General features: G+C 40.9%; 1 protein-coding gene across 3 annotated transcripts in view; it reads right to left on the bottom strand.

Annotated features, from left to right (window-relative positions):
* Positions 1–14,323, bottom strand: part of kmt2a (lysine methyltransferase 2A) — a 40,954-nt gene that overhangs the window by 13,655 nt on the left and 12,976 nt on the right. The window contains exons 4-23 of one of the 3 annotated variants that reach the window (XM_023351029.1): positions 13,834–14,011; positions 12,840–13,068; positions 11,783–12,444; positions 11,421–11,494; positions 10,824–11,060; positions 10,136–10,282; positions 8,655–8,753; positions 8,300–8,420; positions 6,861–6,974; positions 6,532–6,716; positions 6,265–6,441; positions 4,928–5,038; positions 4,604–4,677; positions 2,900–3,114; positions 2,716–2,813; positions 2,493–2,630; positions 2,251–2,409; positions 1,254–1,365; positions 1,071–1,149; positions 793–953 (exon numbers count right to left, since the gene is read on the bottom strand). In XM_023351029.1, the coding sequence (XP_023206797.1) occupies positions 793–953; positions 1,071–1,149; positions 1,254–1,365; positions 2,251–2,409; positions 2,493–2,630; positions 2,716–2,813; positions 2,900–3,114; positions 4,604–4,677; positions 4,928–5,038; positions 6,265–6,441; positions 6,532–6,716; positions 6,861–6,974; positions 8,300–8,420; positions 8,655–8,753; positions 10,136–10,282; positions 10,824–11,060; positions 11,421–11,494; positions 11,783–12,444; positions 12,840–13,068; positions 13,834–14,011 (3,370 nt within the window). The remainder of the gene's footprint in view (positions 1–792; positions 954–1,070; positions 1,150–1,253; positions 1,366–2,250; positions 2,410–2,492; positions 2,631–2,715; positions 2,814–2,899; positions 3,115–4,603; positions 4,678–4,927; positions 5,039–6,264; positions 6,442–6,531; positions 6,717–6,860; positions 6,975–8,299; positions 8,421–8,654; positions 8,754–10,135; positions 10,283–10,823; positions 11,061–11,420; positions 11,495–11,782; positions 12,445–12,839; positions 13,069–13,833; positions 14,012–14,323) is intronic. The other 2 variants (XM_023351030.1, XM_005801074.2) reach the window with 2 other exon arrangements.

The following is a 14,323-nucleotide window of genomic DNA, read 5'->3' as shown; positions in this document are numbered from 1 at the left end:
CTGGAAGACTCTTTTATCCCCACTGGGACCCGTTAATTGAAGCGACCTGCCCACAATCGTCGACCTATCAACGCCGGACCAAGCCACGTCACGTCCAATCATCGACCAAGTCCCAGCTGATAAGGACCTTCATTCATGGCGTCCTTCGCTCTCCAGCCGAGCTCAACCCACCACCACCCCTTCTCCTCCATTCGCCCGGTCCTGAGGCCCGCACCCTTCTTCAACCTCCACCACCAGTGCCGGGCCCTGGGGGATGACGTTCCTAACAGCATCAGGATGCTCATCTGAAGCCTATCGCTAACGCTGCGATAACCGTTATCCCCAGCCGGGGCCCGAGCGCCAAAGACTTTAAATTCTGTTTGTCAATAAACTCTTCTAATTGTCTTCTTATCTCCGTCTGAGTCTCTCCAGATTGAAATATATATATATATATATATATATATATATATATATATATATATATATATATATATATATATATATATATATATATAACACTATAATGGTTTTATATCAGTTGATACTGATAATTATTTATTAGTTTTGATTAATTGATGCCATCAACTTTGCTTAGCTGACCATGAGAAGTTGAGTGGCTAAAACCTTTCCTCTGCCTACATTCCCCAGAATGCTGTGCGGTTCTAGACTGGAGTTCAGTCAAATTATTGAAAATCCTATTGGACATATCATCTATTAATACTGATAATGTGTCTATCGCAGTATATATACTTTTTGTGCTTTAATGCAGCTTACAAACAGGAATCGAAAACAGAAAAGTCAGTAAGTTAGTACCTGTAATGGGAGGTGGGCTGTGTGCAATTGTGCGATTCTCCTCAGGACCCATCACACTCTTCATGTCAGACTCTGCCACTGGAGGATGACAGACTAATATCCTGCAGGTGTACACGCAACGCTTCCTAGCGTCTAAAGTGCTCCAGTATACCCTCGAACATCTGAGGAAAATCAAATGTTTTCAGTTTGATAATATCAATTTCCTCTGCGGTTAATACAGTTTATTTCTGTCAATCACTGAAAATAATGACAATGTCTAGATTAAAAACTCCACTTACTGGTATCCAACAGGGAAGAGCTTGCGTTTGCAGTCTGAGAGTTCAGTCAGTATTCCCAAACAATCAATTGTCATGGAGCCTGCAATGACAGTGTGTCAGTCAGTGTTCAGCACACAGAGGAAATAAAGTTAAGAAAAAGAAATGACAGGCGTTAAAATCAATGTTTAAGCAAAGGCATATCACCTATTATCATGTGGACATTTTCAGGCTCCAGCCCTGCCAGCCACTTCCTCCTGAGACTGATCCCTTCCAGGTCCACCAGGATCCTGCGGGTTACCTCAAACCCTGTCACCACCTTGTAGGAAAATACATAAACAGAAGAAATGAGGGGAAAACCTTCTCACAGCATGAATGCACATGAACTGCTTCTGCTCTCTACAGTGTCATAAGACATAAGAATTTATATCCCTTTATGACATTTTACCCTTTGGCCACATAATTAAAAACTTCAGGCTAGCATAACGTAGCTTATAACTGTAAAAATGTTGGGAAATGACACATGGTGTAAACTGAAAATGTTATAATGCATTTATAAACAAACCAAACTCTTTAAAAAAAACCTGTGGTGGCACTGCACCAAGAACCACTGAAGGAAACAAAATGAAAACTTCTGAAGAAGAAATGAGCACAACTTCCTTCTTCACAAACACAAACAAAAATAATATGGCATGAAATTTTGTTGCAGGATTCTCTTTTGTCTTTGGTAAAGGACCATAAGCCATTTCTCCAGCTGGCGATAGACTAGTGGATTTGTTTTGGGTCATATTTACCCAGAATGCCCTGCCCAATGGTCCGCTTCCTGCTTTTGGAGTTCCATTTAATCAAACCGAGACCTGGATTTTTAGGTTTTAAAGTGGACCAAACAGAGTGGGGATGATTGGACTGTAAAAAAAATTCTTAGTCTTGACAGAAACTTACACACCAGTGGACTGTGATAACGTGGTATGCAGTTGGCTTCCCTGGATTTTATTTAGGACTAGAGAGTAAAATTGACTAAACTATAAATGCATCCAACACTTTTCAGACTTTTAATAGTAAAAAAAAAATTAAAACCATATAACATTTTTTTGTTACACTACAACATGAAACCACAGTGAAATACATTGTTTTATGGCTGTAATGGGAAGAAATGTGCAGAAGTTCCAAGAATATCAATAACTGTGCAGGGTGCTGTCCTTACCTCTCCCTTGACGAGGTCCCTGTGCTTTGGACAGTAGACTTTCCTGTCTTCCAGGAACACACAGTGGCAGTTGCGGGCACACATGAAGTGGTAGCTGCTGGTGCAGGAAGTGAGGCAGCAGCCCACAGTGGCCCCCGTCTTCTCACACCTTTCACAGTTCTGCACAGAAAGCACGGCAGGTTGAGAACATCTGCAGAATAAATGCACACTGAAAGAGAGATTACGTGGACCGAGGGTCTCACCGTTTGCCTTCCCCTGAGAACAGCAGTGTGAACATTTTTCAAAGCTCCGTTGTCATCTTCAAACACCTCTGCAGACCAGAGAGCGCAGTTCACGTGAGCCCACTCATTCTGACCGATGTATAGCAGCCTGCCGCAGTCCTAAAAACACAAATAAATGGTTACAGGTGATAACGACCTGATCCTTTTGATGCTGTGAATGGAGTTGGGATTGTTAGGGACTTACATTAGTGTACTCGTCTCCATACTGGAGGCACAGCACACACTGCCTGGTATCACTGATGCCTGGAGGAGGAAGAGGGGGTTCAGGATTGTCCTCGTGATCTTAAGGGAAAATAAAAAAATTTTAAAAAACAAGAAGAAAACCAGAATCCATGAATTTGGAGTCATTTATTTTTTTTTTGGCTTACCTGCCAGGAGGTCAGGTGGCGGTGGCAGTGAAGGAGGTAGCAGAGGAGGTGAAGCTAGTGAATCTAGCTTGGCAGGGTTCTTGGGCTGCGGAGCTGGGATGATCTTTTTCATGAAGTGGGGGTGAACGGCCCGGCAAAGCTCCTGCCTCTCCTGCCACTGGGCGTAGTTGTGGTCCAGGGATGGAGGAAGGACGGCATTGGGGAGAAGCCCACTGCTGGTGAACAATACCGTATGGAAACACCTTAGTGGGGCAAATATCACTTATTGTGTTAAGCTGAGGCTGTTGTAGTAAAAATGCCCCTTATTGGGTTTTCACTTGGGTAGATTGATGAGACCAGGAATGTTGATGCAAGCACCATACACCAAACACTCAATAAAATCAACAGTAGGGTTCATGTGTGAGAACACATTTTCTCAAGCAAATCCCAGAGATGAGTTGAAATGGCATCAACACTAATATACAGAATTGTATTGGTCTGTAATTTTTAAATTCATGTTTTAGTAGCAATAAATGGAATACTAACAGAAAGGCTTTTAAATATCCATCAGTGAGTATTAATATGCTTCACTTAGTGAAAACTTTTCAAAAATATTATTGAGATAACTATTGAATCCGTATGTATATAATTGGACGTGAGGTGGATATATTTGTTTTGGAAAGTACCCTTCTTCTGAATCAGCACATTTAAATAAACACAACTTAAATGAATTTTACAGTCAGAGGTGATGAAGCTGTGAAGAGTGCGTAAACAAAAATCTAGCAATAAAACACAGATCTGAAGGGAAAACACTTGCACTGAAGCTCATCCAAACAGTTTTTGTCAAGTTGAGCAATGCTGATGATCTGAAGCTTCAAGCCTCAGAAATCAGCAGAGGAGGCATCTAGGAACAAATCCTCCCGGTGACAGCCTCATGAACCACGCGTTGCAACGCTGGATTTAATGTGACGGCTGAAGCGATCCAGAACGCAACAGTCCAAGCTAACAAGTAAACCACAAACACGTATCAAAGGCCCTTTGAGAGAAAACCGACACAGTTGCGGTTTGCCTCCCTCAAAGCCAGGAGGCAGGCGGAATAAATGGCGTGAGAAAGCTGACAACTAAATCTGACTGACTGGCTGGGTAAGTGAGCGAGTGAGCAACAAAGACTGGGTGAATGAAGTTTTCAGGAACAATCTCAGCATGCAGAAAAACATCTCTCCAATATCAAAAGGATGATTCAGCTATATATATATATATATATATATATATATATATATAAACCCACATCGTATTCCTTCTTTCAATAATTACAGAGCTGCGCTTCTTGCAAACATCACAAAGGTTTTTGGAAAATCTCAGATTACAGCGGTATTACTGGTCAAAGCTTCTGCTTCTCTGTAATTACAAGCATAGCTTAGAACAGCGTTTGAGAAATGATAGCAAATCACATTCGTTAATATCACCGACTGCCAGGGACTTTTGCTTAAAATACTGACTTCCAGACTTTATTTGTATTAGGGTAAGCTTTTATTTCACTCGTTATAAAAGAATGCTTTCCCCAATTTGATCTCTGTGCTTCCAGTTTCAGCTTAGTACGAGATGTTCCGATATCAAATGACCTCAAAAGCCAAATGACAGTTTATACAGCCCATTACTGAGACAGGGAAATACCAAACATTATTTAATCACTATTGCATTTGCTGCCATGGGATAGAAACTCACTTGGCATTGACTTTTTGCCTTTCCCAGATCCCAGATTCCTTCACTTTGAACCACGGGAAGATTCGGTCCATTTGCTGAAACAGAAAAAAAATTCAGTGGAGTTCACATGTCAGCACAGACCCGTTTTTGAGGGCGAAACGGCGTTTGACGGCACCGGTCTTCGTAGATCACAACACTAACACTTGACATCATAAGGATGAGTTTTGGCCAAACATGAGGAAACTACTATTCAAACTGTCTTGAATATGTGTGAACTATTTTTCTTTGTTTCAGCTATAATGTTGGAGCGATGATGCCAAACCAAAGTTATTTTAGGATTCTTACCCGAATGAAGAAAGACTTCACCATGCTGTTTGCTTTCCTGCTCTCAGGCTGGCCTCCATCGCTGTTGATGGCCGTCTGAATGATTCGCACGACGTCGTCGCTGAACTCCACCTGGGAGGCGAAGCATAAAAACACAAGCACAGCATGACTAATACAGAAAAAAAAACCCCACCCAGATCCAGGTGATCATCTTTCAATCTACATCCCAGGTTTGGCCAGAGATGGCTTAAGTAACTTTACTCGTTACTTGAAATCTTCCCAGAAGTATTTTATATGTCTTGTCCATCTTTTTTTTTAACAAATATACTGTATAGTTGCAACTTAGCATTTTTCCTTTCAATTAAATGTTTCAATCTATGTTCAATATTGTTTAAATCATTTTCGGTCTTTTTTCTGTGGCATAAAATCAATAACTGTGTGAGAAAAAGAAAAGAGGCAGCTTTGATAAGGAAGATTTGACATTCACAACATGCTGAATATCCAGGCATTTTATGTTTAAGTACATAAGTAATAAGGCTTTTCCTTTTACTTGTATATGTCATGCATTTATGTTATGTGTTTTTGTTCAAATGTCATTTTAGTGAAAAATCTTTCTGAGCAAATAAATGGCTTTGGTTTTTCAGCCCAGCGATCAAATTATTAAAAGATTAATCATTAAAAGTTGCAGCCGGGCGTGCCGTGGTGGCGTAGCGGTTAGCGCGACCCGTATTTGGAGGCCTTGAGTCCTCGACGCGGGTTCGACTCCCAGACCCGACGACATTTGCCGCATGTCTTCCCCCCTCTCCTTCCCCGTTTCCTGTCAGCCTACTATCATATAAGGGACACTATACCCCCTGGAGGGGTAAAAAAAAAAAAAAAAAAGGAATAAGTTGCAGCCAAATTTGGCAAGGGCGAATAAAAACTTCATTCATTTCATCACTCCGTCAGATTATAAAGTGAAATCCAACTGTGGTGGAGGGAGCAAGTTGTACCATCGATTTGGTGATTGTTCCTTGGTATGCATTCTACTTATCGTAAACGTTTTATTACACAGCAGCTGTCAACAGAGAAAATCAAACCACTTCAGAGGAGCAAACCCAACAGAAGAGTCAATCAACCAGGAAGCTCCTTCATTCCTGAACATTTCAAATCATCTGTGTCATCTCGGCATTAAAAATGCAGCAGTTGTTCAAAACCGTGTTTACAGTAGATGTGATCCCACTTTGCCTGCCTTCATTAAATATAAATGTACATCAAGTATAAATGTACATCTGATTAAAGAGCAACAGACTCCAAATTTGAAAGTTTCCCTGGGCCCTGTTGTAGCTTTGCTATAAAGACTGGGGTTAGTTACTCACCAATGAATTGTAACGGCCCTGACCCATCTTTTTCTCAACAGACTCGAGATCCGGAGGCGAGTCACTGGGAGGGGTTGGGGGGACTTCCGTAAGGACCGGGGGATCCGGGCCCTCTGGGGACCGTCGTGATGGAAGACTCTCCTCTGTTTCTGGATTCAGCTCTGGAGGCTTCACCGCCTGTCGCATGATAAACGCAACACGTCCATACAGCTGAGGCTTCATTACAAACTTTAAATTCATCTACATTTACCGGTTTGTGTTTCTCACCTGTCTGTAGCGTAGCAGGTGTGTGGATGTGCGCGAGTTGAGCAGAGCGTTGAGAACATTGCGGATGCAGCCCTGAAACTCCCTCTCCAGCGCTGTCCTCCACTCGGCCGGGTGGCGCTCCGTGCATTTGGTGCACGTGTAGGCCGCGCTCTGTGGCAGCTTCGACAGCAGCTCGAATGTTTCATCTGATGGACAGAGATACGACTGGCCATTAAGGCCCCTGGCACTCGGTTTACTGCCCGTCGGCATCCGATCAGGATCGCCTGTCAGGCCTCAGACACTGAGCGTGCTTTATTAGTATTATGGCATCTACGTGGCGTCGCAGTTACCTGTAAGTTTCTCACACTTGCCATGAACCCATTTCTTGCAGCGACTGCACTCCATCTTCTTGCTGTCACAGTCGTCATCTTCAAAGCACTTATCACACAGTGGGCAGAGGTTCCCTACAGGAAAAGATTAGAACCAGCTGAAATGGGTTTTAACAACATTTTTTATGCCATCTACAGCCTTTCCTACACCAACTAGAAGAGGTAAAGCCTTCAAGACATTTTTTTTTTAATTGCAGTAGAATAAACATTCCTTAAATTTGAGAACATTTCAGAGACAAGAAAAAAAAGAAGTGTTTTTAGGAAACGTAAATTATGTGTGCCACGAGTATTAGCACTTAAGCTGCTAGTATTTTTGCACAACCTGATTTTGTTAGTCATTTTGGCATTTTCTTGCAACTTTCCACAAGGTTGCAGCATAGAGACAAATCTCTCTTTAGATTGGATTGACTCTTGTCTTCAGTCCACATGATTTAATTTTGCCATGAACACATTTGATTTTTCTTTCTGATGAAACATTCCTTTGCTGTAAATATGTTTCAGACATCCTGCAGGACGAGCCCTTCCCAGTTTACTAGTAGAGTGCACCGGATGTTTATTTTAATTTGAACCTTGGGAAGACCCACCGGCCCGCAGCATTACGAATCCATCATTGTACGAAACAGTGGAAATAAGACACTTTCCCACATAAATATTCTTTGTTTCTCGCTAAACTCACCTGTTCAACCTTGGTGTTCTCTGAACATGACACATGGTTCCATTTAAAGACCCAGTAGTGGAAAGCAAACTCCACATATTTATATTTGGGATGGTATGTCATCTATTTAGCATCTAATGGTCGTTATGGAGAATTGTTGATCAAATAAGTTGATCATTTGTCTAATTCTCCAATGGTGAAATTTGGAGATTTAGATAACCTCCTTTCCTTTCTCATCTAGCTTTGTTTCAGTTATATTGTTTTTTTGCTTTTTAATTATTACTCTCACAAAAAAGTGGAATGTTTTCATGTCTTTCTCATTTTGAAAAGTAGCTAAGAGAAACCGGCCTGTGTTACGCCATATTTTCATCCCAGGACCAGAAGTCGCCAATAACTGATTAAAAGTTCCTCTGAGCAGAAATGAACATAAACTGGAGCTTAATTTATTTTAAAATTATTTTTAGCGATACCTTTGAGAATGGATTTGAGACTTCGCAAGCATTTTTTTTCCTTAATGTGGTTTATATTTTAAACTAACTACAGATTTTTCTCACTTTAATGGTAAGATTTTGCTCTGCAGTAAAAGGGGAAATTATTTCAAGGATCTTTACCCATCTTTACCAGAAGGTGTTGTAATCTGAAACTTTACATTGACTGAAGTCATTCATATCTTTCAAGTCTACACCGTTAGTGTAAGAAAAAGCAGAAGTGCTTAACTTGTGACCAGCACTTTGACCTCCCTCACCTTTAGAAAACAGCTTGGCACAGTCGTGACACATGGAGAAATCATGTGACCACTGGGCATCCCAGGACTTCCCAGGTTTGGTGGCTCCACAACTCTTACAGCACACACACTTGGTACAAATCTGATGGGGGGGGAGGGGAACCATATGAGCATAAAGACAAAAGCGCTTCAGTAAAATGTGTAACAATTGTGAAAGTGGAGCCGTGATGAGGGAAAAATATTTTTGATAGACACAAGCTATGTAGGGTCAAGTGAACTGAGAAGATAAGCAGTGAATCCACAAGAGGAAGAAAAGAAGGAAAGAGAGTGAAATTTGCTTAGAAGTGGGTGGGAGTACAGAGATGTTGAATCATACCCAGACTCTCTTCTTCTTGGTAGGTCTGCTGGGGTAGTTGGGACCCAGGCACTCCGGGTGATAGCTGTTACGGCACTTATCACACTCTAGCAGCTGCTGCTACATTGCAAAAGGCCAAAAGGAAGATGAGAAAAAAATTTAAATAACAAATGAGGCACTGATAACTCTTTTTAAAGTTCTGTACACACACTTTTTAAAACTGGTACAAGTGTGTCAGTGGCATCTAAAAATAAATAAACACCAACAATCACTGCTTTTTAGATCAGTTTTACTTGATGTTAAAATGTTGACTATTTCACAATACAATCTGACAGGAGTTCAGGCTGACATGTACAGCTGAAACCAGATTTCTACATTTTTTCCTCTTTGTTTCCTGTTTGAGGGGAGATATGATTATCAAAATTATCTGCACATGTTAAATATCAGAATAAGAAGAGATTATTTTTGACAGGGTTTTTTTGCTAGTCTCATATTCAAATATTTACATGGACTTCCTTAGTATTTGATAAAATTGCCATCAGAAACATTTGGGTATCTCTTGGGCTCTTGGCTCCAGACAGAACTGGTGGAACTGGTGAGAGGTTTGTAGGCAAACATTTCACAGTGGATAATGACTCTCTCAGATCAAAACATGGGAGAAGTTACTCCTTGCTGAGAAGTACGATGGACGACCATTCTGATGCTGTTAACACGTTGCAAGTAGTAGTTTAAACGTCTGAACAGAGCACCGTCAGCCAATTATATCCAACGATAAACCAGATTTGTGGAGGTCCAAAATAATTTTCCTGAAGGAGAATGTAGAGTTATGACAAAAAGACATCCACAAGTATGTCTCCATTTCCCTTAAATGTTTAGAAATGTTGCCACGCCATTATTATCCAGGCTTAACTAATTAGCGTATGAAAAATTCTGTATTTACAGGAAAGTATTAATCCATTTTTATTTGAATGTTCTCAGTTTTCTGACATTCTGCAAACAAATAAAACATGAAAAGTTTAGTCTGATAGAGCAGGGTTGCTGTTTTTTTTTTTTTTTTTGCCTTTTTACACAAATATCTGGTTTCAACTGCAGCTGGGATTGCAGACTTCTGCGAACGACGCTCTGTTTTACGAGCAGATATCTTCTGAAACAAATGGCTGAACTGAGTCATTCAGCACACATCCTTCATCTTTTATAAAGATTTACAAACAACAAGCCGAGCCATTGATCAAAATTAATGCATACAGAGGCTTCAATGGGTTGCTTAGATTAAATATGTTCACACATAATTCTTAAATGGCAGCCATACAAGGCTCACACTGTGCAGATTTTGCACAGGGTGTGAGTTCAATAATAAAAGCATGGCAGGAAGCCAGGAAGCTGATTAAATGATGCGTGCTGGCAGGACTAGCGAGCATCTTTCCTTTCAGGAGATTCTCCTCCCTGTCAGTCTCTACTGAGCTGCTTTTGTCTCCAGCTGTAGACTGTACTAAAAGGCTTACTTTAGCTTTCTGGTGCTGGCGCCCACAGGCCTGGCAGAACCGGCAGCGTCGACAGCACCAGTTCTCAAACTGCTCCTGGAGGGGGCGCTCAGACTCCCCCAAGCAAAAGAGGTGGAATGGTTCGCAGCACACCTGACAGAACACAAACTGGAGGGAGAACAAAAGTTTAGAGGGGAGCAGAAACAAAAATGAGGGCACAAGGAATTTAATTAAGAAGCTGAAAACAAATCTTTTTAAGACTTAACTATTCGGGTTCTGACTTTTTTTTTAATCCGTGAGAAAGTAATAAAACCTCTTGAACCTTTTCATGTTTTATCCCAGGACAACCACAAGCTTTGCATGGGATTTTATGTGATGGAACAATGGAAAGTAGTTCATGATTTAATTAATTGTTTTCTTTATTTTTTTTCAAATCACCTTTAGATGCAGTTACAGCAGTATTCCTTTTGGGTTAAACATGAATTGTTCCCATTTTAGACAGAAATTTAGTTTTTCTTTGGTTTGTAGCTTCAGCTCAGTTATACTGGATGCTCTGTGAACATCAATGTTCAAGTCTAATGCTGCCACTAGTAGGAATGGTGTGTTTTGCAACACAAACCTTATTTAAAAGTGATAAAGTTTGTCATTTTTTTGTTGCAAACTGGTTTGACGGGTATAAATATTTTCACAATGTGGTTATTTTTCTTACCTCGACATTTCCACTGCTTGCACACAGGAAGCAGAGTACTCTGGGTGTGATGGGCACAGAGGTGAGCAGGCTGAGTCCACCAGCTTCCCACACCTTCTCCACATCATGGTCCCTCTTGAAATCCACTCTGATTCGATGCACTCCGTCGCAGGGAGCTCGGGACTTCACCTGGTCCCTAGTCGAGGGAGTGCTCAGCAAGTTTAAAGTACTGCTGCTGGTCGGTTTTGTTGTCAGCGGCTTTTTGGATAAACGAAAGAGTAGAAACATGTGTTAAAAAGCATTTAATTAAACACTGCAACAGTTTTGGTCTAGTTTCTTGTGCAAATATCTTAGTACAATTGAAATGAAACTAAAAACACAAGTAAGTTTTCAGCTTCATTTAGTAACTTATTTTAAGTCAACAATAATATGGTTGAAAAAGTACTAGTTAAAGTGAAATAATCTGCCAATGGAACAACTTATACCTACTACTTTTTCATTTACATGAAGGAATTATTTACTTAACACTTTTTCATATTTTTTGGTTTTGTCTTATTTCAAGTGTACAAAGATGTTTGTACTAGACCAAAAATACTTGGTAAGATTTTGTACGCTTACCTTGTCTTTTGTTCTCTGTTTTGGAGATGGAGGAATAGTGCGGGAAGTTGGCTTCTTTGATGTTTTTGAGTCAACTATGGAAAAGGGAAATGATACGAGACTTAAGTAGAACACAATCACCCAACATCAACCACATCAGATTTAAGGAAATTGTTCTGTTTTTTTAATATTTTTATTTGGCCACAAGTGACCTTTGTTGATAGCCATCAGACTCAAGGTAAGAAAACAAACACAGGGCTGCAGCCAACTCTACTGCTACACCACTTGAAGCACCAAGGAAATATAGCTGCATTGAGCAATTACAAAGCACCCAGTTTTTGGTATCATTTAAATATTATTACAGGAAGAAAACAATCATTTACCCATTGTGGCTGAGCTCTGCTGTTGTGTTGAGTGCTGTTGGGATTTTTTCTTGGGTTCGCTCAGAGAAATCTTGGGTGAAGCGTCTTTCTTTGTAGGCACCTGACTCGCAGGTGTCCACTGTGAGGGTTGCTGACACTGAGTCGACTGTGAGGGAGAGCTCTGGGCTGAAGATGACGAGGAGGAAGAAGATGACGAGGACGAGGATGAGGAACTAGGTGAAGACGAAGATGCGGGGGAAGAAGCTTGAACAGACTGGTGTGGCTTGTGTCCCTTTTTACTGGAGGTGCCGCTTGTAACTGGAATCTGTTTGGCATCCGGGGTCGGAGGCGGGGACTGAGGCTGAGACGTGCCCGGGGTCTGGGCTTGCTCAGCTGGGGCGGGGGACGAGGCGATGGCTGGTGATGACTGCTTGGACAGCGGCTGCTGTTTGGACTTCTCCTCAATCAGCTTTAGAGGGGGAGTCTCGCTATTTTTCCGAGCAGGGTCCTCCTTTAAAGGAGCGGAAGCCGGTTTGGGGGCAGACTCCGAACTGGGGGCTTTTAACGGATTGAGACCCTCTTTTCTCTCAGAAAACTTCTTTTTCTTGTCCTTCTTGCCTTTACCTTGCTTTTGGAGAAACATCTTTGAGGGCATCCATTGCAAATTCTGACACTTTCTCATCCTGAAAGTTGAACACAAAAAGCGTAAACTTTACTTTTCTTAAAAGACTTTGTAAAAATATAAAGTAAGGATTTTTTTTTATATTCCTTGTATGGTTGGTATTGTTTGGTTTGTTTTTTTGCAACTATGGACATGAAGTCTGTTAATAAAGTTTGAAATGGATTTATTTACGTGCATCATAAAATTATTTTTTTACAGTTAGTTAAAAATTTGTGATGCACGGATCAGAAATTTTTGTCACTAGCATCTTGTGATACTGGTTAGTGTGGTTAGCTGGGATAGCAGTCCTAAAAAATTAGCCTTCCTGTTATTTGCTCAAAGTCTTGATCTCTCTCTCTTTCTGCCAGGCTGAATAAACCATAGACAACTCCATTAAGTGCATAAACTAAGACTTACTTGCAGCATTGCTTCTTAATGTTTCGCCCACCAAACTTGGGCTTGTCTAGACAGTTGGTGCATTCGCCACAGTCTTCTGGAACCTGGCAGCCTGAGCACTGGCCACAGCGGCGGGACCGGCGGCCCTTTTTGGGAGGAGCTTCTTGAACGGCCTTCTGTCGCGTCTCTCTTGGCTTTATGGCAGGAGACTGGGGCTCTGCCTCCTCTGAGCCTGCTACTGATGACTTGTCTGTTAAATGAAATCCAGCACATACATATTAGCATTAAGTGTAAGATGTTACACTTTGTTGCTTTTAAGCTTGTTTAGAATAAAAAAAGTTAATCAGGCAAATTCAAAACAATTCTGTGAACAAAGCCGAAAGCTTTTCAAAAGAAATACAAATACCCATGGAAAAGAAACTGTGAGTATAATTTTCAGTAATTCCAGATTACATGCCACAGTCAGGGGAAATAACCTCACATAAACTCACATGTTCTAACATGACATAAAAACTAGTCAAAAATAACAGGAACAGAGCAGCCCAATTCCTCTCACTCCTCCAGCACTTCACTGTGTACTTGTGCTCCCATGGCTGACTGGATTTCTCTGCTTTTTGCTAATCAATTTTTAGTACATGCACAGATGATGTTATAAAAAATAAAAATTGTGCTCACAAAGTCTACTGGTGTAAGGTGGTTATGAGGTCATGATAGACTTGTCTAAGTTTTATTTACAGGCTTGAATCATACATTTTTATGTCAAAATTACACATTTCCAGATTACTTAGTCCCCTTAAGTTTGTTTGAAACTGTAAGTACAACAGCAAAGGAAAGAAAGAAGAAAGGACGAAAGCAAAGAAGGAAGAAATGAAGGAAGGTTTAGAATTTCTTAGGGGAGCCCTTTCATTTTTTAAGCATCATCTCATTAAAACAAGATTTGTTTCACTACTACATGTATGAATAGAAAGCTTAAAAGATAGCAAGTCAACAGAGAACTAAGTTAAAGATGCCTTACCATCATTCCCCATGGAAGATAGGATCTTCTCTCTCTCCTCCCAGGGCAAGGCACTAAGTGTGGGCATATCATCAGGGAACACGGCCCGATTACGGCCGAGAGCCACAGCTGCACGACGACACACATGCTTGATGCGTGGACCGCGGACAGAGGCCTCTGACGAGTCACTCTCCTGACCCTGCACACAAACACAAAACATGAAGTATGTGGAAAAGTAATACAAAACAGCAAAGGCACAGATGTATGTAGACAAAAGTTCACTGCAGAAGGGACATTCTTTACATAACTTAGTGATTATGACTTTTCAGTAAAATAATAAGTTACAGATTATCTGAGAATTCTGCTGTTAACTGGAATAGGTCTATTTTCAAGTTGATCTGCGTTGATTGGTTGCAAATCTGAAGAACATATAACCAATCTTGATAATTGTTTAATTAGTGATTTCAGTGTACATATACTGACAGCACCACTCTTTAGTGTAAAAGGTGTT

This window comes from Xiphophorus maculatus, chromosome 18 (assembly GCF_002775205.1).
Source record: "Xiphophorus maculatus strain JP 163 A chromosome 18, X_maculatus-5.0-male, whole genome shotgun sequence".
NCBI lineage: Eukaryota > Metazoa > Chordata > Actinopteri > Cyprinodontiformes > Poeciliidae > Xiphophorus > Xiphophorus maculatus.
The sequence above is the reverse complement of the archived record's forward strand: the minus strand, read 5'-3'. Positions and strand labels throughout refer to the sequence as shown.